The sequence below is a fragment of the Neovison vison genome, chromosome 7 (genome assembly GCF_020171115.1).
Source record: "Neovison vison isolate M4711 chromosome 7, ASM_NN_V1, whole genome shotgun sequence".
Taxonomy (NCBI): Eukaryota; Metazoa; Chordata; class Mammalia; order Carnivora; family Mustelidae; genus Neogale; species Neogale vison.
The window spans coordinates 158,872,429-158,895,100 of record NC_058097.1 but is presented as its reverse complement, the minus strand read 5'-3'; the positions used below and the strand labels follow the sequence as shown (position 1 = coordinate 158,895,100).

Genomic DNA, 22,672 nt, shown 5'->3' with positions numbered 1-22,672 from the left:
TGGATAAGACATTTCAAAATTCAGCCCCGGTGTCTTGCACCCAGTAAGCGTTCTCTTCACACCTTAGCTGTGGACAACACAAACACGTATGATGGGCCCCCGGAGGGTGACCATGGTAGCAATCTAGAATACATCAGCCAGGTCAAGGAAAATGCATAAAAATTTGAGATATTTTCTAAAACTCAGTACGTTCAGAAGAACAAATGTTACAAAAACATTTTGTCTGTAGTAAACAGCATAAAGAAAAGCAAAAATCAAGAGCAAATATATAATTTCATATGCAAAAAAATATAATCTGTATCTATGGAAAAACTAGGCTTGAAAAACTACTTCTATAGTAGTAGTGGATACTACTTCTAGTGGAAAAACTAGGCAGACATGGTTTCCAGTTCCTTGGAACAGAAAGACCTCATTACCCAGACAGTTGCAGTAGACTAGACAGTCCGTTCAAAATTCTCTGCCATGACCCTAGAATGTGTAACTTAAAAAGGATCTCAAACAACATTATTATTTTTTTTTTTAGATTTTATTTATTTGAGAGAGAGAGAGAGAGAGTATAAGCAGGCAAGCAGAGGGCGAGGGAGAAGCAGGGTCCCTGCCTAGCAAGGAGCCCAATGCAGGACTCAATCCCAGGGCCCCGGGACCATGACCTGAGCAGAAGGCAGACGGTTAACTGACTGAGCCACCCAGGCTCCCTCAAACAAGCTTAGTGTATAGATAGGGCTGCTGATGCTGAAGAGTGAAGTGCTTCGTCCCATCAGTGTGAGTGTCAGAGTGGGGCTGGAAGCCAAGGCCCGATGCCAAGTGAGGCCCCACGACAGTCTGTAGGTTTGCTCCTCCCACATCAGCGGAGGCACTGAGGTCTGGATGAACTTGAGGGGTCTGCAGCATATACCCTTCCCCATGGCCCCGATGTGCGCAGCGAGCTTGTGACAGACCTGTACAGTGCAAACACTCCCAAAAGGCAAAGCATCAGAAACTACCTTTGGGGGGAAAAATGCACCAGGCTGTGCTCCAAATTCTGGTTATAGAAGTGGATACTAGTCTCTTTTAAGAAGGTCTATCTTGACTCTATTGGGTACTTACTTTCCCAGGGAAGAAATTGTTTGTTAGTAAAATCAAAACAAGGGATACTTAGAAAGCTCCAGGAAAGTCACATTTCCTGGAGATTAAAAATATTTTTCTCCAGGGGCGCCTGGGTGGCTCAGTCGGTTAAGTGCCCAGCTCCTGATTTCAGCTCATGTCATGATCTTGGGGTCCTGGAATCTAGCCCTGGATCAGACTCTGTGTTCAACTCCTCTCTCCCTCTGCCCCTCCCCCTACTCATGCTCTTTCTCTCTATTAAACAGAATCTTTAAGAAAATAATTGTTTCCAGAAGAACTAGGCAGAAGCCAAGAATTTGTTTTTATAGATGATCTATGAAAGTGTAGCTGACCTAGTCCCCACTTAGTCTCAACAAGTTCAGCGAGCTTGGCAAACAGGTCAAGACCTTCAGACCCCATTCAGACACAGGGAGGACTTTTCCTCACAGGCTCACTGCTGAACCTGCCTTCATAGTAACTCTCATAGCAATTGCAGGAGCTACGTATAGCTTTTCGCTATAAAGGCAAAGCTGCCCGCTTCAGAAAACCCACGCCATAAAAATAGTAATTTTTAAAAAAGATTTTATTTATTTATTTGACAGAGAGAGACACAGTGAGAGAGGGAACACAAGCAGGGGGAGCAGGAGAGGGAGAAGCAGGCTTCCCGCCCAGCAGGGAGCCCGATCCCAAGACCGAGATCACAACCCGAGCTGAAGGCAGACGCCCAATGACTGAGCCACCCAGGCGCCCCCCAAAATAGCAATTTTAGCAAAGGAAGTGATTGCGATTCAGTCAGAATAACAAAGTGGGTTTTCTTGCCTAAACATAAGCAAAATTTGTTTCAAGGTTTAATAGCTCCAGTAGTTGTGGTACTTCGTCTAGTTCTGAATTAACTTGAAGGCCAATGCCAATCACATTCTCTAATTATACAGAGCCATTTGAAGTTCTCAAAAAACTTACCGTGTAGGAGAGGGGCGCCTGGGTGGCACCATCTGTCAAGTGTCTGACTTGATTTTGCCTAGGGTTTGAGTCTCAGGGTCGTGACATCGAGCCCCGTGTTGGGGGCCCTGCCGTGAGCATCGAGCAGGGAGGCTGCTTGAAATTCTCTCCCCCTCTCCCCACCATGCATGCTTGCTTGTTCTCAAATAAATAAATCTTAAAAAAAAAAAGAAAGAGCAGAGATGGCTTTTTTACAAAATGGAAAGTGACTCAACTGGGAAGTAACTTCCTCAAGGTTACAGGGCTTGTCAGCATCACAAAGGGAGATTCCGTTCGAGGACACCTGGATTGCAGGATTTCTGCTCCTAACCAGCTATCTCTGGCCACCTCTCCTGCTGACAGCCACTCCCACTAAGAAGTGGAAGGCTGAGGTGCGCGCTCAAGATGGCGTCATGGGGGGATTCTGAACTCACCCCCTTCCCACCCCCGCCATGGATACACTAAACCTACAGTAACCCATGGAACGTGCTCTGAAAAAAAACCCCAAAACTAGCAGAGGGACCCCTTCACATCTAGCACATGGGGAAAAAATAATCACATCAAAGTGGGTAGGAGAGGGTGAGAAACCTCACCATTACCCCCCAGCCCCCGACCCCCTCACCTCCCCACCCCAACCTTCTCAACCCCCAACCCCCTCACCTGCCATCCCTCAACAGCAACGGACAATTGGGAGGGAACTCAAAAACCCAGAGCTTCTCCCTGAGTTGGTACCCCATATTGGGCTCCCCAACTTTAAGACCTGCTCCTGAAAGACGAGCCCCCCTAAACAGCTAGTTTTGAAAACCAACAAGGTTTAAGCCCAAAAGACCTGTGGGGTTGCCACAAACTGAGAAACAGCTCTTAGAGAACTCACACGTGGACTCACTCACCCCACACCCCACAACCCCAAGGCAGAAGAGCCTTTGGAAAGTGCTCGGTCCTTCCGTGAGAACAGCTCATTTGCTAATTTTAAAGCGTGGGACCTGAGGACAGGGGCCTGCTGGGGTACCCTCTGGACAGAAGGAAACCAGCGGGCACTCTCTGCTGTCTCCTGGGTATCTTTGGGGCACTGTCTTCATTTCCCCCCTCTGCTCTGCATCCTGGAGACGAGCTTCAACCTGCATCTGGTGCATAGTTTTTACGGTGCCCCACTTTTTACGCTGGTAGCCCAGTGGCTGCCCCTTGATCTCCTGGCTCTGGGTGCCAGGGGCACCTATGTTCCTGGGGCTCGGGAGTCTGTAAGCTTCAGAGCTGTTCTGGCCACTGCAGAGAGCACACTGCAACACAAACCCGTCTTTCTTTTCTTTTCTTTTTTTAAAGATTTTATTTATTTACTTGACAGAGATCACGAGTAGGCAGAGAGGCAGGCAGAGAGAGAGAGGAGGAAGCAGGCTCCCCGCTGAGTAGAGAGCCTGATGTGGGACTCGATCCCAGGACTCTGAGATCATGACTTGAGCCAAAGGCAGAGACTTTAACCCACTGAGCCACCCAGGTGCCCCCAAACCCGTCTTTCTGAGAAAGACGGCCGCTTGCTTGTTCCGGAGCTTGGGTCTGGCCACTGATTGCGGTCTCTGGAATGGAGGCCAGTGGAAGCAATCTTTGTTCTCTCTGCTTGGCTACAGCTGTCTGATATCATAAGTAGCTACCAGCCGCAGGGCACAACAACAGGCAATGGACCCAGAACTCAGTCCTCCTGTGAAAGAGACTTACTAGCTAGTCATCATTGCTGCCACCTGAGGCTCTGGCTTCCAATCAGCCTGAATCTAGGTGTCCTCTGGGATCATCCCCTTTAGGACAGTGACAGGTCTTGGCACATCCCAGCTACTGGGAGCTATGAAACATAAAATAGGTGGCTTGGATAATCAGGAAGGTTTGAGAGAAAACCAAGAACTAGGGCAGGATTCAATGATAAGTTTCAAGAGTCATCAAATATAGTAAACATTTTTTTTTCTTGATGGTAACTTTTAAGATATAGTATTATTATTATTTTTTTCTCTTTTAAAAAGAGTTTATTTACTTATTTGACAGAGAGGGAGGGAGCACAAGCAGGGGGAGTGACAGGCAGAGGGAGCCCAAAGCAGGACTCAATTCCGGGACTCTGGGATCATGACCTGAGCCGAAAGCAGACGCTTAACTGACTGAACCACCCAGGCGGCCTTATTATTATTATTTTTTTTAAAGATTTTATTTTATTATTATTATTTTTTAAAATATTTTATTTATTTATTTGACAGACAGAGATCACAAGTAGGCAGAGAGGCAGGCAGAGAGAGAGAGGGGAGGAAGCAGGCTCCCTGCCGAACAGAGAGCCCGATGTGGGTATCGATCCCAGAACCCTGGGACCATGACCCGAGCTGAAGGCAGAGGCTTTAACCCACTGAGCCACCCGGGCACCCCTAAAGATTTTATTTATTTATTTGACAGACAGAGATCACAAGGAGGCAAAGAAGCAGGCAGAGAGAGAGAGAGGAGGAAGCAGGCTCCCCGCTGAGCAGAGAGCCCGATGTGGGACTCGATCCCAGGACCCTGGGATCATGACCTGAGCGGAAGGCAGCGGCTTAACCCACTGAGCCACCCAGGCGCCCCAGCCTTATTATTTTCTTAAAGATTTTATTTATTCACTTGAGAAAGAGAGACATGTACTAAAAAGCACCTTTGGAACCAAAACGTGAAGTAGGGAAAGTATTACGTTAAATCCCTCCTCTATAAATAGCTCTCTTTTTTTTTTTTTTTTAAAGATTTTGTTTATTTATTTGACAGAGAGAGAGCACAAGCAGGCAGAGAGGCAGGCAGAGAGAGAGGAGGAAGCAGGCTCCCTGCTGAGCAGAGAGCCCGATGCGGGCCTCTATCCCAGAACCCTGAGATCATGACCTGAGCCGAAGGCAGCGGCTTAACCCACTGAGCCACCCAGGCGCCCCATAAATAGCTCTCTTAAGGACTTTCTACCAACATGCTTTCATTACTGCTTGATGTTGAGTCATTGGTTGGGAAATGTTTTTAAATTTAGATTTTTGGGGCACCTGGGTGGCTTAGTGGGTTAAGCCTCTGCCTTCAGCTCAGGTTATGATCTCAGGGTCCTAGGATTGAGCCCTGCATTGGGCTCTCTGCTCAGCGGGGAGCCTGTTTTCCTTCTCTCTTGGCCTACTTGTGATCTCTCTGTCAAAAAAGTAAATAAAATCTTTAAAATAAATAAATAAACTTAGATTTTTGTCACTCGGGGATTAAGCAGTTCACCTTGTTATGCGTGACATATTGGAAAGAGCAGAGAGGCCTGGATTCGGGTTCAAATCTCCCCTTCACCAGCTGCGTGAACTTCTGAATCGCAGGCCCTTCACCTTTCAAAGGCCGACCATCATACCGCCTCTTACATTCTAGTTCCCTTACATTCTAGTTCCACCTCCCATGGCCTCAAACGCCCTCTCTTGACTCTTCACTTGCCTGGTCCCTTGAGTTAGTGAAGGTCTCCCAAACTTCAGGAAATCTTGATTTGACTTCCTCCCTTCTGCACCCACAACCTGCACAAACATTACCTTCACACCATAGGGACAATGAACTTACTTCTTCACTATATTTTTGGCAGGAAAGTCATTTTATCTCTGCATTCTCAATGACCAATATACTTATTGACTAAATTACAGCTTCCTTTTTAAACGTTTTTATTTTTATTTTTTAATTTTTTAAAAAGATTTTATTTGAGAGAGAGAGAGAGAACAAGAAGGGGGTAGCGATGCGGCAGAGGGAGAGGGAGAAGTGGACTCCCCACGGAGCAGGGGCCCAATGTGGGACTCGATTCCAGGATCCTGAGATCATAACCTGAGCCAAAGGTACTTAGCTGATTGAGCCACCCAAGCGCCCCAAAAAGTTTTACTTATTTTGAGGGAGAGGGAGAAAGTGAGAGGGGAGGAGGAAAGAGAGAGAATCTTAAGCAGGCTCCATGCCCAGTGTGGAGCCTGACATGGTACTTGATCTCATGACCCCGAGATCATGACCTGAGCTGAAATTGAGAGTCAGAAACTTAACCCAGGTGCCCCTAATTACAGCTTTTTACAACTATGGTGCAATATAAAAATGTTATTCATAAATTATTAGTCACTGAGTTATTGAAAATAAACTAGTAGTATGAAATTAGTACTAGTATGTATCTTAAAAAAAATGCCACAAATCTATAAAGAATTATAGAAGTTTTAGGGCGCCTGGCTGGCTTGTTCAGTGGAGCATGAGACTCTTGATCTCCGGGTTCTAATTCTGAGCCCCATGTTGGGTTTAGAGGTTACTTAAAAATAAAATCTTTAGGGGACGCCTGGGTGGCTCAGTCTGTTAGGTGTCGGCTTTTGGCTCAGGTTGTGATCCTGGGGTCCTGGGATCAAGTCCCACTGGATCCTTGTTTGGCAGGGAGCCTGCTTCTCCCTCTACTGCTGCTCCCCCTGCTTGTGCTGTCTCTCTCAAATAAATAAAACCTTAAGAAAAAAAAAGAAAAATCTTTAGGGACAACTGAGTGGCTCAGTCAGTTAAGTGTCTGCCTTTAGCTCAGGCCATGATCCCAGAGTCCTGGGATCTAGCCCTGCATCCGGATCCCTGCTCAGTGGGGAGTTTGCTTCTCCCTCTGCCCCTCACCCCTCTTGTGCTCTCTCAAATAAATAAAAATCTTAAAAAAAAAAAAAAAAAACTTAAAAAAAATGAAAGAAATTTCCAGTAAACCTTCAGCTTAGTTCAGCTTAGTTCTTCCAAATATTTGCATAGTTTATGCCAAATTTTCATATACAAATGTACTGAGCAAATACAAATGACACGATGTTACCCATAAAAGTTGGCGAAAGAATTTTATTGTGTGGCTTATGTAGGTCTTTGCATTCTACTAACAGAAAAGCATTTTTCCACATCTTATTCGACCTAACAAATCATATATTTGTGATTTTATCTACATGGCTGCAGCATTACACTACTAAAGAAAACCTTCCTTTCACTTGTACTTTGGTGCAATTATACAGTAGATATCTCCTTGCCCAGAAAATAAAAATATTCTCAATCTCAACTTAAAATGGAACAAAGACATTAATACCAAGTTTCTTGCACCACTCGGTAAAAGATTGCAATAAAAACCAAAAGAGTATGCTGCTTAACATACAAGATGATGAGACGTCTGGCAGTTTCAGTCAAACCTCTGTAGGAATGGTTTAGCATCTGGGTTTATTTTTACTGCAGTTTTCACATATGACAGGTGGAAGTGTACCATAATGAAGAATAGTCACGTTCTTCATTTGCTCAAGAGACTCAAATATTGGACTCCAGCACAGGAAGTTATCTCTTGGGTCTTAGTAATATACAAATGGGTAGAAAAAAAAACTGCCTTAGGAAAAATTTCACAATTGTTTGACTAAACATCTGAAACGTTTTTATCACAGCTTTCATATATTAAAAAAGTTTCCTCCCGAGATGAAGCTTATTTGTGAAATAAAACCTAGTCACTATCATCTGACCCATGTTCTGAGCCCCGATCTGAGGCCTCATTGTTGGATCCCTCCGGTTCAGATTCATTTCCAGAGCCCTGGCCAGAGCCCTCATTATCAGAGCCTCTCTCGGAATCACGCTCGGACTCGGCGCTCGGAGAAGCGGGGCGAGAGTCCACGTCTGAGCCTCCGGAGCGGCTTCTCCCGGACTGCACAGACTCGTTGTCGGATTGTTCTGAACCCGAGGGCCTTCTCTTTCTGGCTGGCTGGTCACTGTCTGAATCCTCATCCGACTGCCGTCTGCGGGGCCTCCGGGGGCTGCCGGCCTCGCTGCCAGACTTGCTCCGGTTCCCATCGGAATCGCTCTCCGAAGAGGCGTGCTTCTTCCGAGGCTCTCCCTCGTCCGAGTCGCTGTTGCTGTTGCTGGTGCGGTGATGTCTGGTAAAGACAAGGACTGGTTAGACTGCCCCATGGGAGACTCAAAGAGCAGAGAATGCTTTGAAAATGTCAGGGCAGTAAATGTTCTATTTATGACCTGCATGGTGTCTACACAGATGTTCATTTTTTGTGTCCTGTTTTGTAAATCTGATCTATTTCACAGTTTAAAAAAAGGATTAAAAGGAAAAAAGAATATGGTACTTTGATTATAACACAGCATTTAAACAGTAAGCAAGGATTCTCAATGGCTTATACCAGGCACCCTTCATCAGAATGAAGCACTTCTCAATTTCATGCATAAAATTATGAAAAGGGATAATTAATTTTTATAAACAAATTCAGAGCAGCTGAAGTGAAACCCAGGATCTTGCTGGCTGTCAACTCAAAGCAATTAACCCTCTCCCAAGGCTGGATGAGTGGGGGTCACGCCATCCCGTCAGACACCTGAAAAGCAAAGGCACCATTCCTATCCATGATCCGCGGATGCACTAGGGCCTTCCACCAGCACAAGACTTAATTCAGAGAAGAAGCTGGGGCTAAAAAGGCTTCTGTAGCTTGCTTACTTCTGCTTGGAGTTCCACCCTACTTATCAGTTGATGGGTCAAAAGGAAAGGGACTTGTACCTATGCTTGGAATGGTGGTGGCACCCAGGAAATCTTGGCTTCCTGGAGGCTCTGAAGCACAGAGCTTTCCCTTAACTGCTGTGACAGGTGCTCACAGTCTAGAGCTTTGCACAGGAGGACATACTTCTCTTGTGGCATACTTCTTAGTTTTGGTTTCCATGACAAATATTCCAGGAAAAGAATATTAAATCCCACAGGGTTCAGTCTTAAGAAGGGAGAATACGATGAAATATATTCCTCTGTTTGGAAATGAAACCATCTCCACGTGATTGAAGAAAGGTTCTCTGTGCTTAAATCTGAAAGAAGAAACCTAGATGTACAATACGTAACTCGGGTCACCCTGAGTGGACATGAAGAGTGACTGAGAGAAGGCGCTGTATATTCATTCTGTATATATGCTAAAGGCCAGTGGGCCTCTCACAATCCAACTCCTATCATTCTACCTGGCCAAATAAGCAAACACTCTGTGATGATCAGGACCAAGTTTAACTGATACAAGGGGCTCAAATCAACTTGGTCTTGACCTCCGATATAGTTTAGCAGTACCTCAGCCTCTCACACGGACCCTTCTGCCTACACATTTTAACAATGCTCATTCTAAAAACACACACCTCATTGCTCTGCTCGTGCATGCCTCTCACCACTGGCTGGGGTAACACTGTGGGCAAAGGGTAAGGCAACCACAGTGTAGGTCAGCCAGCGTTTTCAGAGAAAACAGAACTTTCCAGACGGTTCCCTAGAGCTCGCTACCCAGGAGGGCAGCACCCCGCCAGCATCCTCAGCTCCCTCAACATGCTAACCAAGACTCAATTCAAACAGCCTTCCTCTCACAAAGCCTGTCTCCTACAACCCTCCCCTCAAACTCCAGAGTAGGTATTGTCCCTGGAGAGCAATAAATGAAACCATAAGTGATAACACTTATCCCATGAAAATGTGGTTTATCTGTTATTCTCCACTGCTTCTAAAGCATAAACTTGAGGGCAGAGTCTATGACTCTTTCCTCTGTATCCCTCAGATACAGTGTGCACTCAGCAGACTATCTCATGGAATTTTTAGTGAATGTTCAAGTGACTGTGGAATGAATGAATGAAATGATGGCCATCAGAAGAAATATAGTGTCATAGAGCATTCAGAGTCCCCATCTACGAATTCAAGTTGGGGAATTGAGGGACAAGTTTAGGACAAGTAAACTCAAAGACTGCTCCTCCAGGTGCACCATGAGCTAAAGAAGAGTAGTGGACAAGCGGTCTAGGAAAAGCCCCTCCTGGAGCTGGCAGGGCTGAGTCACCACTGCCCGACAACGAAGGAAACAGTCAAGAAAGTCCCATCTCCACGTGGCCAGAAGCAGGCTACTCTAACAGTTTTAGCTGGCCTGGTAGTGCAGCAAAGCAATACATTTCATTTAGAAGGATGCCATCCAGAGCTAGAACATGTTAAACTAAGTGAAATGAGTCAGTCAGAGAAAGACAAATACCATATGATCTCACTCATATGTGTAATTTAAGGAAGAAAAGAGATGAACATATGGGAAGGGGGAAAAGAAAAAAGGAGAGGGAAACAAGCCGTAAGAGACTCTTAATAACAGAACAAACAGGGTTGATGGAGGGATGTGGGTGGGAGATGAGCTAGATGGGTGATGGGCATTAAGGAGGGCATTTCTGATGAGAACTGGGTGTTGTACCTAAGTGATGAACCGCTGAATTCTACACCAGAAACCAATATTCCACTGAATGTTAACTGCCTAAAATTCAAATAAAAAAAATAAAATAAAACAGCAAAAAATAGTAAGAGTAAAATATTATAAAATAAAATAAAATTTCACTATTAAAAAAAATAGAAGGAGGTAATTCAGGAAATTTCAGCTAATATCCACGGAGAAATAAGATCTCAAAATAGGTTTTCTTCTCTGAGGGACAAACATGTGACAGGACAAAAATAACAGGGTTAGAGTAAGATGTGTGCTGAGGTTTCTGCCAGCTTTGACAGAAAATTCTAAGAAGCTGGAGAGAAAACATTTTGGCACAGCCCACTCTTATCTTTCATTAGGAGAATACATTAAGGGAACAATTCCTACCCTTCATCAGCAATTTTAAGTTTATCTTCGTCTGAAGAATCATCACTTGACGATATTATGGCTTTCGACTTTATTTTGCCCTTCATTGAAGGAGGCAGACGTTCTGGCTTGGGCTGAAGAAAGAAAACCAAACATAACAGATTATTTAAGACTCTTAGGTTACATTACATTAGGATGTCTTGTTAAACTAAGTTTGCAGTGTAATGATAAAACCAAACAGCAATGAAATCTTGCCATCTGCGAAGACCTGGATGGAACTAGAGGGTATTAAGCTTAGTGAAATAAGTCAATCGGAGAAAGACACCCATCATATGATATCCCTGATATGAGGAAGTGGAGATGCAACGTTGGGGGTTTGGGGGGTAGGAAAAGAATAAATGAAACAAGATGGGATCGGGAGGGAGACAAACCATAAGAGACTCTTAATCTCACAAAACAAACTGAGGGTTGCTGGGGGTCGGGGGGGTTGGGAGAGGGTGGTGGGGTTCTGGACACTGGGGAGGGTATGTACCATGGTGAGTGCTGTGAAGTGTGTAAACCTGGTGTGTCACAGACCTGTACCCCTGGGGCTAATAATACCTTATATGTTTATAAAAAAAATTAAAAATTTAAACAAACAAACAAACAAACAGCAGCCATTATACTTCAAAAAGAAGCATTTCTGCTTGAAGACACTGCAAGGAAAAAATGTATTCTGGTGCAGTGTGACCCTTCCTGCTAACAATGGGGATGAAAACCACAGTGTTAGAAACTTACAGCCTTCTTCTTCTCTGCTCTTGGGGGACGGCGCTTTTTCGGTTTGGGGCCATTTTCGGTTTCATCATCATCGGATCCTTCTTCTCCCTTTGGAGGTCTTATGTAGCAGACGGACATCGAGAGAAAGTCTGTTAAGATTTACTCACACCTAGATATTCTAAGACTACTTTGTCATCGCCACATACTCATTCTGAGTACTACTTTCTACACATGCTCCCTCAACCTCACTGTCCTTCCTCAAGGGCAGAGGCCATCATTTACAATTGCTGTACACAGCTCAGGAGTCTGCAAAAACCATGGCTTTATGTGATGTCTACTAAATAATCACGTCTCTGTCGAGTCCTCCTATTAATCTAAGATAACCTTGACTCTTGTACTTGGTGGAGCAATAGAAGATGGGATGAAAGACCCAGGCTCCAGATCTTACATCTTTCCTCTCCTCTTCCTTCCTTCCCAGTTACTCATTCTGGGCCTACTGAGGCCCTATCATAGCTTCCATTCCACAGGTCTGTGTCTGGATGAATTCATTAGGTTCTTCCCCGAGTACAGGTAATGAAGGGCTGAGAGGAACAGGTCTCGCTAACTTCAGGGAAAGAATGTATTTTTAGAATACATAGCATGTATAGCCAACTGGAGGTTCCTGGACAGGGGAGCACCATGAGAGAGGAACAGGACAGCTCAGGGGCACCTCTAGGTGAGGGTTGGGAAGGGTACCACTTATCTCAACAGCAAATGGCACCAGGAAGATTCAAAGGCCCTTCTTTTACATTAATTCACACTTTATATATCTAGCAAAACTTGAGGTGGGCATCGTTACCATTTTACACAAAGGAAACTGAGCTTAGTGACTTTCCTAAGATTGCACGTCGACAGGTAGGGTGGATACACCCAGTTCTCATTCTACATAGCATACATTTTCCCATAAATATTACCATTTTGAAGATATAAAGAGAGGCAGTGATGACTAACTTGCAGCTCTCACAGGAAAGCTGTGGAGATGTGTGGCAACTCCAAGTACTCAGGGGCTTTGGTGATGGGGTCTATCTTAGGATTATTATGATCAAAATAGGAAGTGGGGAACAAAAGGCTTTAAGGTCTGGGTGGATCAAGTAATCACCAGGTTTCACAAATTCTAACACAAGGAAGATTCAGGTGAGAGGTTGTCTGTCACCTTTCTGAGGCTATTCGCAACACCGTGATTAATACCTTCTCCTCTTTTTCTTCTTTCTCTCACCACCCTCCTCTTCTTCGCCTTCTTGTTCACTACCACTGCCCTTTCTTCTCTTCTTCTTTTTGGATATAGGCAGGTCGTCGTCGGTCTCATCATTGACAAATTCATCAAACTCTCCTCCCTTTTTAGAACGCTGAAATCCAAACAAGACTATAATCAGTTCTCTCCTGGCTGGTGGAATGAGGCCAGATCCTATCAGTCATTAGACAAACAAAGGACCTTTTTTTTATTTAACAAGTTGCAAGGAAGGGGTGCTTGATGAGGCCCAGTGTTAAAGACTTCCAGTTAGGAGGAATTGCTCAGATGTCAAAAATCATCAACTACTTAGGCCACTACAAGGTACAGTGTGCTGGACTAACACTGGAATGCATTTTTAAGGACTGGCTACCACTGAAAGCACTGTGTTGGAAGACTATCTCTTCTTAGCAAAGAAGGAAGTCAAACTTAAGAACTGAACACTGAGTAAATACAGACACCGACATCCACTTCTGGGACTCGAGTGCCGACCCGCGGCCATCCGTCTCAGCAGGAGGGCCATCTTACCCTTCCACCACCGCCACCTCTTTTCTTTTCTTTTGTTGCTTCGGTCTCTCCAGTAAACATAAGAATATTTTTGGTCTTCTCTACATACTGGGCCCGCTGTTCCAAAAGTTTCTTTTGCTCTTCCTTTTCTCTGAGACGTTTCTCTTCCTATGAGGGAAAAAGAGTAGGAAAACACTGCATCAAAATATTATGTTGAAAAACACATCCTGATGGCCATTAGAAGGACTTCTTTTTTTACAAGATTTATGTATGCACACAATTCTTAAGTTCTAGTATAACTGCAAACACAATAAATACCTGTTCTTTAAGAAGTTTCTGCCTTAACAGTTCCTTTTCTTGCTCCTGTTTGGCCCGTAACTCCCTTTCCTCTTCATCTTGTTTACGTGCCCGGGCCACATGGTACTGGGCCTGGCTCAGTAAGTCAGAGCACTGCCTACAAAATTTCAGATTCAGAGAGACATGAATGCAGTTAACACAGTTTTTGCTCAGAAACTCGGAACATCTCTTTTCCTTAGACGAACTAAAAAGTCTGAAGCAGGACTCTTAGCTGATATCTAAGGGATATTTTAATCAGCAAAATTAACTTAGTATCTCAAAGTCAAGACTGTCAACTACAGTAACTTTCCAAAGTATAAGCGTCCTCTCCAAGCACAAATGTAAAGATTTTCAACATTATCTTCTCACGTGACTCAAAGAGTCAAGATAGAAAAGTATTTTCTCCACACAACTTAAATACTTGTACAAAATTAACTGTCATATTCCCTGAAAGGACCTTTAGGAAAAAGCCTTGACCCAGGCTGGGGAGCCCCACAGAGGAGCAGGAAAGACTGACCCCTGGAAGGCCACCCAGAGCACACTGATATCACCGCCACCCACCACCCAAAGTCACCTTTCAGAAATAGTAACATTACCTGGCTTCTGTAGCAGCAAGGGCCAAATCAAATCTCATTTTGTCTCCCACTTTACTCAAGTAACTGAAATATCTAAATGGAATGAGAAAATACAATAATTCACTTAAAAAAATTTCTAAGGAAAGGCTTTTTACATTTTTAATCTATTTTACAAAAATAGCCTGAGAATAGGTTTACATGTTTACAAACAAGTTTACTGACTTATACCAACCTGTTTGATACATGAAAGGCTATCATCTCAAGAAACTATATGAAACTCACTTAAAAAAGACTCTCATCAATATAACACTCAATATGTTTAATAAAATACAAGTTCATGAAGTAGTCATCTTTAATATTATTGGTAAACCCAAAAATAACCAAAAATCAGCTCAAGCAACAAATATTTACTAAACACCATTTTTACTAAATATGTCAGCATGGAGATTAGGAGATGCAGGCCATGAAAACACAACCAATGTATCAGGCAAGGCAAGAAATGCCTATATATGAATTTAAATAAGGTTGGACAAAACCTGAAAAGATGTCAGGCTTTGATTTTACTACTAACTGAATTACCAAATAAATCCTATGAAGGTACATAAATTTTGAGCTAAGTTCAATAAACCTAATCAATATTTAAGAGGATAGGACTTAATATTCTTAGCCCAATGAAAATTCATATCCCATGAAAGACACACCAATATAAGTAGAAAACCACATAAGTGAAGCCTAAAAATTTCACGTGTGTAAACTGCAGGGTCATTTTATTGTCAGAGTAATAAAAATCTTGGGGAAGCTTGCAAAGCTCGTCTGCCAGTTCTAGGGGAGGCTACATGATCCAAATCTGGCAGGAACCTGGCTACAGTTTGGCGCCACCTGGTGGCAACTGTCTGCTTTGGCTTGAAAATCAACTAGAATGCTGCTAAATAGAAAATGATTCTCTTGACCAAGTGTTTCTTGGCACCTTTTGAGACGGATGGACAGATTGACTGATTTATGATCTTATTTATTTATTGGCCAGAGAGAGAGCACAAGCAGGGGGAGCGGCAGGCAGAGGGAGAAGCAGGCTCCCTGCTGAACAAGGAGCCGGATGTGGGACTCGGTCCTGAGCCGAAGGCAGATGCTTAAAAGACTAAGCCACCCAGGTGTCCCAAAACAAATGGATTTAAAGAAACAAAGCATTTCAAAAGTTGTTTCTACACAATTCTTTACCTATGTGCAAGCTCCAGTTCTTTCACAGCATTAAGTACTTCCTTCAGATTACTCTTTTCATCTTTCAGAACAGAGGTAGCTAACCTTTGCAGGACCAAGGCCACATTAAACATAAGTACTGTATCACTGGGGGCCACATGTCTAGCCTATAAAAAAGAAACAAAGCAAACACTTCATATGACTGAATGATGTGAAAAGGATTTTAGCCAAATAGAGTGCTAGGTATATATGTATATATATATATATATATATATATATATATATATATATACATGCATAAAAGAGAATAAAAAAAAAAAACCACAATGCAGCACAGAACTAAATGAGAATAATAAGTTTTCCTTTTACCTTTAGCAAAGTCTGTTTGCACTCCTGTAACTTGCCACACTTGAAGAGGGCCCGGGCCAAATACAGCACAACTTCAGTGTTCTGGTGCTTATAGAACTTTCTGAGGCAGTTTTCATACTGTAATAAAAGAAAAAGTTAGTTAAAATACAATAAGGGTTAAATAATGTTGTCATCATGTAACAAGATTTCAGGTGATTTTAAAGCTATGTGAAAAGGTGTTTCACCTTTTGATTAGTTAATTTTAAAGAAAATTTGAGAATAATTTTTGACATCTACCAGGACAGATTTTCACAACATGAAAACCTGGTAAAAAAAAAAACAAAAAAACAAACCCACAACTAGATACTCAAAATAGTTTTTCTATTTGAAACTCAGAACAACACTGAAAGGACAAATAGATCGGATGGCTTTTTTCATATCTCTAGCAATACTATCTAGAATCAGCTGACAACTTATTAAAAGTTACACACCTGGCTCCTTTGGGTTACACTACCACTTTTCCTTAGAATTGATGGAACCTACTGGCAATGAGCATGTGAAGACTCACAGTTCTGGTTGTTAACTTCTTGATAAAACCAGGATATAGCAATACTGGTGTCAACTTTGCCATGAACACTTCACTTTCTGACCATGGAACTTATCCTGTCATAGGTTAGATCTTTTTCATAGAAGGTGGTTAGAGAGCTTCCCCTTGAATCTCCCTAGTAATTAATTTGCATTTTTAAGAGGCAACATTATCATTCTGCAGATCAGGAAGGCCTACCTTCAAAAATATCACCTCTGAGACTACCATAAGCAGTCTGGAGTCTATAAATCTTTGTGACTAATGCCTTCAAATTTTCTGAATTTGATAATAACCAACCTTCTTAGAAAAAAGGTTAACCACTTCTAGGAGCTTGACTGCACTTGCCTTCTACCTCTGGTAAGAATCTTGTTTTTTCTAACCATACTATTTCCCATAGAGCCTAAAAATTCTTTTACTTTTTAATATGCTATAGATGCTAAATATATATATTTTTAAAGATTTTAAACCCATGACCCTGGGATCCAGAGTCATATGCTCTACCTACCGAGCCAACCACACACTGCTAAATGCTAAATATGACTCTTTTACTTCAAGCTCAAGCACTCCACAAATATGAAAAGCCTAACAGAATTTCATAGTGATGAAAACTAATTCCCACGGAGTTTTTCTCTTTCTTTCCAAAATGTCTTTTAACCTTTCTGAAACTCAATTTCTCCCATGAGAAAGAAGAGTGTAAAACAAGCAAATATTAAACCCTCCTATCTTCTGGGTACTTACTGATATACTAGGCATGTTAGTGCCAAGTATGGTATCTAGTACTTTTTATACTGGATCCTCATACAGTTCTGTTGAATTTAAGGTACATGAGCCTCATTTAATAAATGGGGAAACTGGCTCAGAGAGGATGTCCTTTGCCCAAGGCATGTGATTAGGGATGGAACTAGGGTTCATAGGTCTGTCTGGACACCAAAGACTGGTGTCAAATTCAAACATTCCTTTGAAAGACTGGCCTTAACATTATATGATTATAAGTCTCCAAATAGACATAGTATCACATGAGATAGCACAGAACTCCACAACAAGGTCAGAAATGTTAAAAAAACATTTGTTCAGCAATGAACACAATATAGAAATATCTTGAATGATAAACTATTACCATCTGAACAGCACTGATATACTGCTTCTGTTCCACATAGATGTGTGCTAGGTTCAACCACACATCACTGATATCTGCTGTTGCTTCTCTTACTTGGGCAAATACATCACGAGCTTCACGAAAATATCCTTTGTGGGCCAAAACAGCTCCTAAAATTATAAAAAGGTTCACATTTAAGAATTTTCTAATTGGAGCCAGAAAAACAACTGAAGGTCCTGTTTTAAAACAACTACATTTATTACATTCAGGGAGAAATTATGATCTATAAACATTCCTTTGAAAGCACTTATTTCACTACAGATCCCCATGTCTTATAATCACCTATGCCATTAGCAGCATACAGATTCTTTGCATCATTTCTGAGTACTTGTTTATAGATGGCCAGAGCACGATCTTGATGACGCTTTTCCTACAAAATGAAATAAACATTATATAACAAAATTCAAACAGGAATCAAGTGTCAGTTTTGTTTTAAAGGGACAAAACAGAAAAAAAAATGAAGAGACAAAAAGAAATTACCTTTTCTCGATCTCGGGTGGGCTGATGCAAAGTCTGGAGCCAGACGTTGCCAAGAGCCAGCATAGAATAAGTATCACTCTGTGTAGATGGTTGTTTTAATATCCTCTCAAATTTCTTCTGTCCTGGACCCCATTCTTGTTTTGCTAAATGAAGATTGCCAATCAAAGACCAAGCATCTGGATGGTCCTAAAACACACATGTGTAAAGAATCAAAATCTGTAATTTGAATTCAGAGACATCAATCACCTTTCCACGACAGCTGATTACTGAAGAGGTTTACAAGCTACATTTACAAAATTGAGAGTGGAGATGGACTAATGAATTGTTAAATCAATCTAGTGTGTAATTATCAGCATGAGAAATGCAACAGAATGGAATATAGAAAGGTCATCAGTGTACAGCACGTGGCAACAGCATAAAAAGATTTGCAAAACTTACATTTTAGTTGTTTGTATGCACACGTGTGTACTAGGCTATGATGTAAAGGCTATTTCTGTGGGCTATAATCAAAAAGTTTAGAAGACTTCTACTCTCTTACTTTAGCAAGTAAAAATAAAACAGGGAGATGTCAAAATATTAGAAATATGATAGACATTAAAATGAAAAACTGATTTACTAGGGGAAAAAAGGTGAGAAAATTGTTTTTCAAACTTAGGAGTTAATACTACCAACCTGATTAATTTGAAGAGCTTCCTTAAACCAATCTGAAGCCTCATAAAAATTTCCTTTATCTCTAGCCATGGCTCCTAGGCGCAGATAGCCTGAAAATATACATTTAAAAATTTTTACATTTAAAATATTAGCTATTTTAAAGCTTCTGCCTTCAGCTCAGGTCATGATCTCAGGGTCCTGGGATCAAGCCCCATATTGGGCTCTCTGCTCAGCAGGGAGCCTGCTTTCCCCTCTCTCTCTGCCTGCCTCTCTGCCTACTTGTGATCTCTCTCTCCCTGTGTCAAATAAATAAAGTCTTAAAAAAATATATTAGCTATAAAAGATCATTATTTTAAAGTCACACTTTTGAAATGATTGTATTTTGTTAATACATTCATACAATGAACAGAAATCCTACAGATGAAGGGACGCCTGGGTGGCGCAGTTGGTTAAACGACTGCCTCCGGCTCAGGGCGTGATCCTGGAGTCCCGGGATCGAGTCCCACATCGGGCTCCCAGCTTCATGGGGAGTCTGCTTCTCCCTCTGACCTTCTCCTCGCTCATGCTCTCTCTCACTGTCTCTCTCTCTCAAATAAATAAAATAAAAAAATCTTAAAAAAAAAAAAAAAATTAAAAAAAAAAATTTAAAAAATAAAAAAAGAAATCCTACAGATGAAAAAATACTGAGCACCGATAAAATTAATTAATAATCTAACAAGTTAAGGAGCAACTCTGTGACCATCAAGTCTAACTGTTTGAAATCTCAGATTTATCTCTGCCACTCTATTCCTAATGCTAGCACCCTACTCCAAGTCCTGATCTACACCAAAGTTATTTTAAAAAGCTTGGAGCACTTTTTTTTCCAGTTAGTCTCTGATGCATGGCACTGTCACTTTTTCTTAAAAAGCTGCTTGTCATATGGCAAAACAGCAAAAGCATGGACTACTTGGGATTACTAGTTAGAAAATCTGGGCTCTAACTGTGGGCTACCACTTAAAGAACAGTAAGAAAGTGTCACACAAATCTAAGTTGTTACTTTCTCCAGAAAATGTCAACGTCCTCAGGCCAACTAGCAATGGTTTACTATTGCCTATCAAACCAATTCAAGTTCAGCCTGGCATTCAATTAAAATCTTATTTGTTTTAAATCACTTTTGCATCCATAACAGCATGATCAGGGCCAAGTTAATAGCTCCTGATTTAACCAGAGTCAAAATATCATAGCTTTAGGTGCTTTTAAGGGAAGTACAGTATTATAAATTATTTTTAATTTAAAACTTTCCAAATTTTACAATGTCTAGTGTGTAAAAACTCACTATATATTTATTTTTTTAAAATAATAATTATTTTGAAGTAAAATAGTGTTCATTCTTACTAGTACAAACACTGCAAAAATGTTAATATGAAATCGGAGCAGGAGTATCATAAAGGTACATCCATCACCAAATAAGTCAACGAGTTGTTCAAAGTGTAATAAAGGTAGTTGATCCACTAAAAATGGCCTACCCTATGAAATATATGGTTCAACTGGTTTTTAGTTATTTCTTTTAGTTTCTAGCATAAATTTAAGTGAAGCTTCATTGTTCTGTTTTATTTTTTTAAGGCCATAAATTTGCCTTGAAGGAAAAGGGGATGTTATAAACCTTCACATTTTTTTACTATTGGTTCTGAGAAAGATTTTTTTTCAGGCTGAATTTTTGCTGCTGTTGTGGGAATTTTAATTTATAAAAACAGTTTACAGTTCTTTGGGCACGTGTGTGGCTCAACATGTTAAGCATTTGCCTTCGGCTCAGGTCATGATCCCAGTGTCCTATGATTAAGCAAGCCCTAAGGAGGGAGCCTGTTTCTCCTTCTTCCCCTGTCTGCCACTCCCCCTGCTTGTGCTCTCTGTCAAATGAATAAACTTAATCTTTAAAAAAAAGAAGCAGAAGTTTACAATTCTTACAGTCAACATAATTAGGATGTTCCCGTAAGATGTTTTTATATAGTTTTTCTGCTTCATGGAATTCACACATTGCCTCATACAGCCTGGCTAAATTATATGATGTTGTAACAGAAATGGCATTATAATAATGTTCATCATGCTCAGCTTCTGCCTTTGCGCGATCCAATGAGGCCAAAAAATATTTCTATAAGAAAAGAAAATTACATGTTAAAGGACAGTTGATACATCTGAAAAGTGTGCATTCAACTTGATAGTATCTAAGAAGGGAGTTATTTCCAGTTTCCTACCTTTGCTTCCCCTAGATTTCCAAGTCTAAAATGGAGAGCACCCACATTATTCAGAATCTCTGGCGGCACATCAGCCTGCACTTTCTCCTGAAGGATCCGTGTAGCTGTTCCATAGGCTGAAAGGGCACCCTGTATTATCATGGTGGAGACAGTAAGGTGTAAGTGAAAATGAAAGGGAGAAACACTACACCATGCTTTCAAAAAACACATTTGTAGGAGATGAAAAACACTGCTAAAATACCTGTATATCAGTCTGTTCTAAGATTTGTGCCAATTCAATCCAAGCTTCAACGTCATCAGGATACTGTTCTGTGACCTTCTTCAAATGGCCCTGGGATAAAAAGAGATCACTAAGCTGAAGTAGGATTAATTTAGCAACTATAGGCTGTCAAGTAAAAAGTGGTAGCTACTCTACCTTGTTTAATACGTCAACTGTTCGTTATTTCAACTGGAACAAGCTCGGCTAACAAAACTGCTTCCATCATATCTCTACTAGCAATAACAAGAATGAGGCATGACAGTCTAGTGATAACTATGAGAAAATAGCTACAATTTTTTAAAAGTACCTTGGCAATATCTCGTTTTTCTTGATCTTCTGAGGCAGCATATAGCGAGCCAAGAATTTTCATAGTTTCATAATTATTAGGATAAGCTTTCAAAACTTTCTCAAAGCACTGAGATGCATTTTCTTTGTCACCTCGATAAATGTACATTTGTCCCAACCCAAAAAATGGCAGCACAAAAGAGGATGAAGCAAACTGTGTGGCTTGATAGTAGTACTGGAAAGCTTGGTCATAATCTTCCTAAAAAATGAAAATTAAACAAGACCAACAGTATGTACAGAAGTTTATCTTCTTTTCCATGTAGAAAAGTTTTAAAAGACTTGAAAGACTATGAAATAACAGAATTAGATATTTAGAGAAGGTTTAAAATGATCTTACCTGAACGTGGAATGATCTAGCCAGCTGATAACAACTTTCTGCTTGCATAGCCTCCACTTCTGTATTATGGAATGCATGGAGAGCCAAGTGTTGGACTTTGCTATAATCCTGAACAATGAGATCCAGAAATCAACTGAGTCAATTCAAACAACTCAAACAATCTCAAACATAAGGCTTCCTCAAATTTCATTTTTAAAATGTGTTCACTGAATTACCAGTAACAGTGCCATATCCTGAATTACAAATCATTTTTCTCATTCTCCTTGCAGATAAATTCACTTACCTAGAACTTAACATCTACCCATCACATCCATTACTTTTTTTAATCCTGCAACAATCCTTTGAGGTATCAGCCCTATTTCTGTGATGAGAAAACCTAAGAGAGGGTAAGTCTCTTATTACTAGTCAAGGAAGCAGTTACAATTCATTGAGAACTATTATACACTAAGCACTGAGGTAGGTATGATACTTAAAATTCATCAAGCCTCAGTCAAAAACCCTGCAAAGAATATCATTATTACCATCTGATTGATGGGGAAATGGGGGCTTAAAGAAATAAAGTGTATTGCCTAAGGTGGAAAAGCTAGAATCTGGATTTTTTTCTGACTCCAAGGAAATGTTCTAACACACAAGGGCAGTAAGCTTAAGCGACTAGATTTGAATTCAGCTGTCTTCGAATGCATGGGTCATGACTTTCCCATTAGACCTGACTTAATTTGAATTATAGAGCTAATCTAACAGTCTCGAAGTCAGAGTTCATACATCAGGCGTAGGAAACATCTTTCTTGTTTTAATAGGGATATGTTTTATCCCTATGAGAAAATAGCTAGTAATCTGGTCTGGGAAGCCTTTGTTAGGTCAATAGTCAGTTTCAACTTTTTAAAAAATATATTTTTTAAATAATTTTTTAAATATTAGGAATAATAATGTGATTGCTATTTTTAACAGTAACTGTTTTCCATTAGATAAGTATTTAATATGCACACATTTAATCTTAACTGCCACTCCTCAAATCCTGTAAA

General features: G+C 41.1%; 1 protein-coding gene across 1 annotated transcript in view; it reads right to left on the bottom strand.

Annotated features, from left to right (window-relative positions):
• Positions 1 to 6,864: 6,864 nt before the first annotated feature.
• Positions 6,865 to 22,672, bottom strand: part of CTR9 (CTR9 homolog, Paf1/RNA polymerase II complex component) — a 29,098-nt gene continuing 13,290 nt past the window's right edge. The window contains exons 8-25 of the mRNA XM_044258831.1: positions 21,651 to 21,758; positions 21,276 to 21,512; positions 20,951 to 21,040; positions 20,710 to 20,838; positions 20,423 to 20,606; positions 18,500 to 18,588; positions 17,828 to 18,013; positions 17,630 to 17,717; positions 17,309 to 17,457; positions 15,627 to 15,743; positions 15,279 to 15,424; positions 14,085 to 14,156; positions 13,471 to 13,606; positions 13,174 to 13,320; positions 12,606 to 12,763; positions 11,400 to 11,496; positions 10,644 to 10,756; positions 6,865 to 7,946 (exon numbers count right to left, since the gene is read on the bottom strand). Of these exons, the coding sequence (XP_044114766.1) occupies positions 7,520 to 7,946; positions 10,644 to 10,756; positions 11,400 to 11,496; positions 12,606 to 12,763; positions 13,174 to 13,320; positions 13,471 to 13,606; positions 14,085 to 14,156; positions 15,279 to 15,424; positions 15,627 to 15,743; positions 17,309 to 17,457; positions 17,630 to 17,717; positions 17,828 to 18,013; positions 18,500 to 18,588; positions 20,423 to 20,606; positions 20,710 to 20,838; positions 20,951 to 21,040; positions 21,276 to 21,512; positions 21,651 to 21,758 (2,673 nt within the window). The 3' untranslated portion in view covers positions 6,865 to 7,519. The remainder of the gene's footprint in view (positions 7,947 to 10,643; positions 10,757 to 11,399; positions 11,497 to 12,605; positions 12,764 to 13,173; positions 13,321 to 13,470; positions 13,607 to 14,084; positions 14,157 to 15,278; positions 15,425 to 15,626; positions 15,744 to 17,308; positions 17,458 to 17,629; positions 17,718 to 17,827; positions 18,014 to 18,499; positions 18,589 to 20,422; positions 20,607 to 20,709; positions 20,839 to 20,950; positions 21,041 to 21,275; positions 21,513 to 21,650; positions 21,759 to 22,672) is intronic.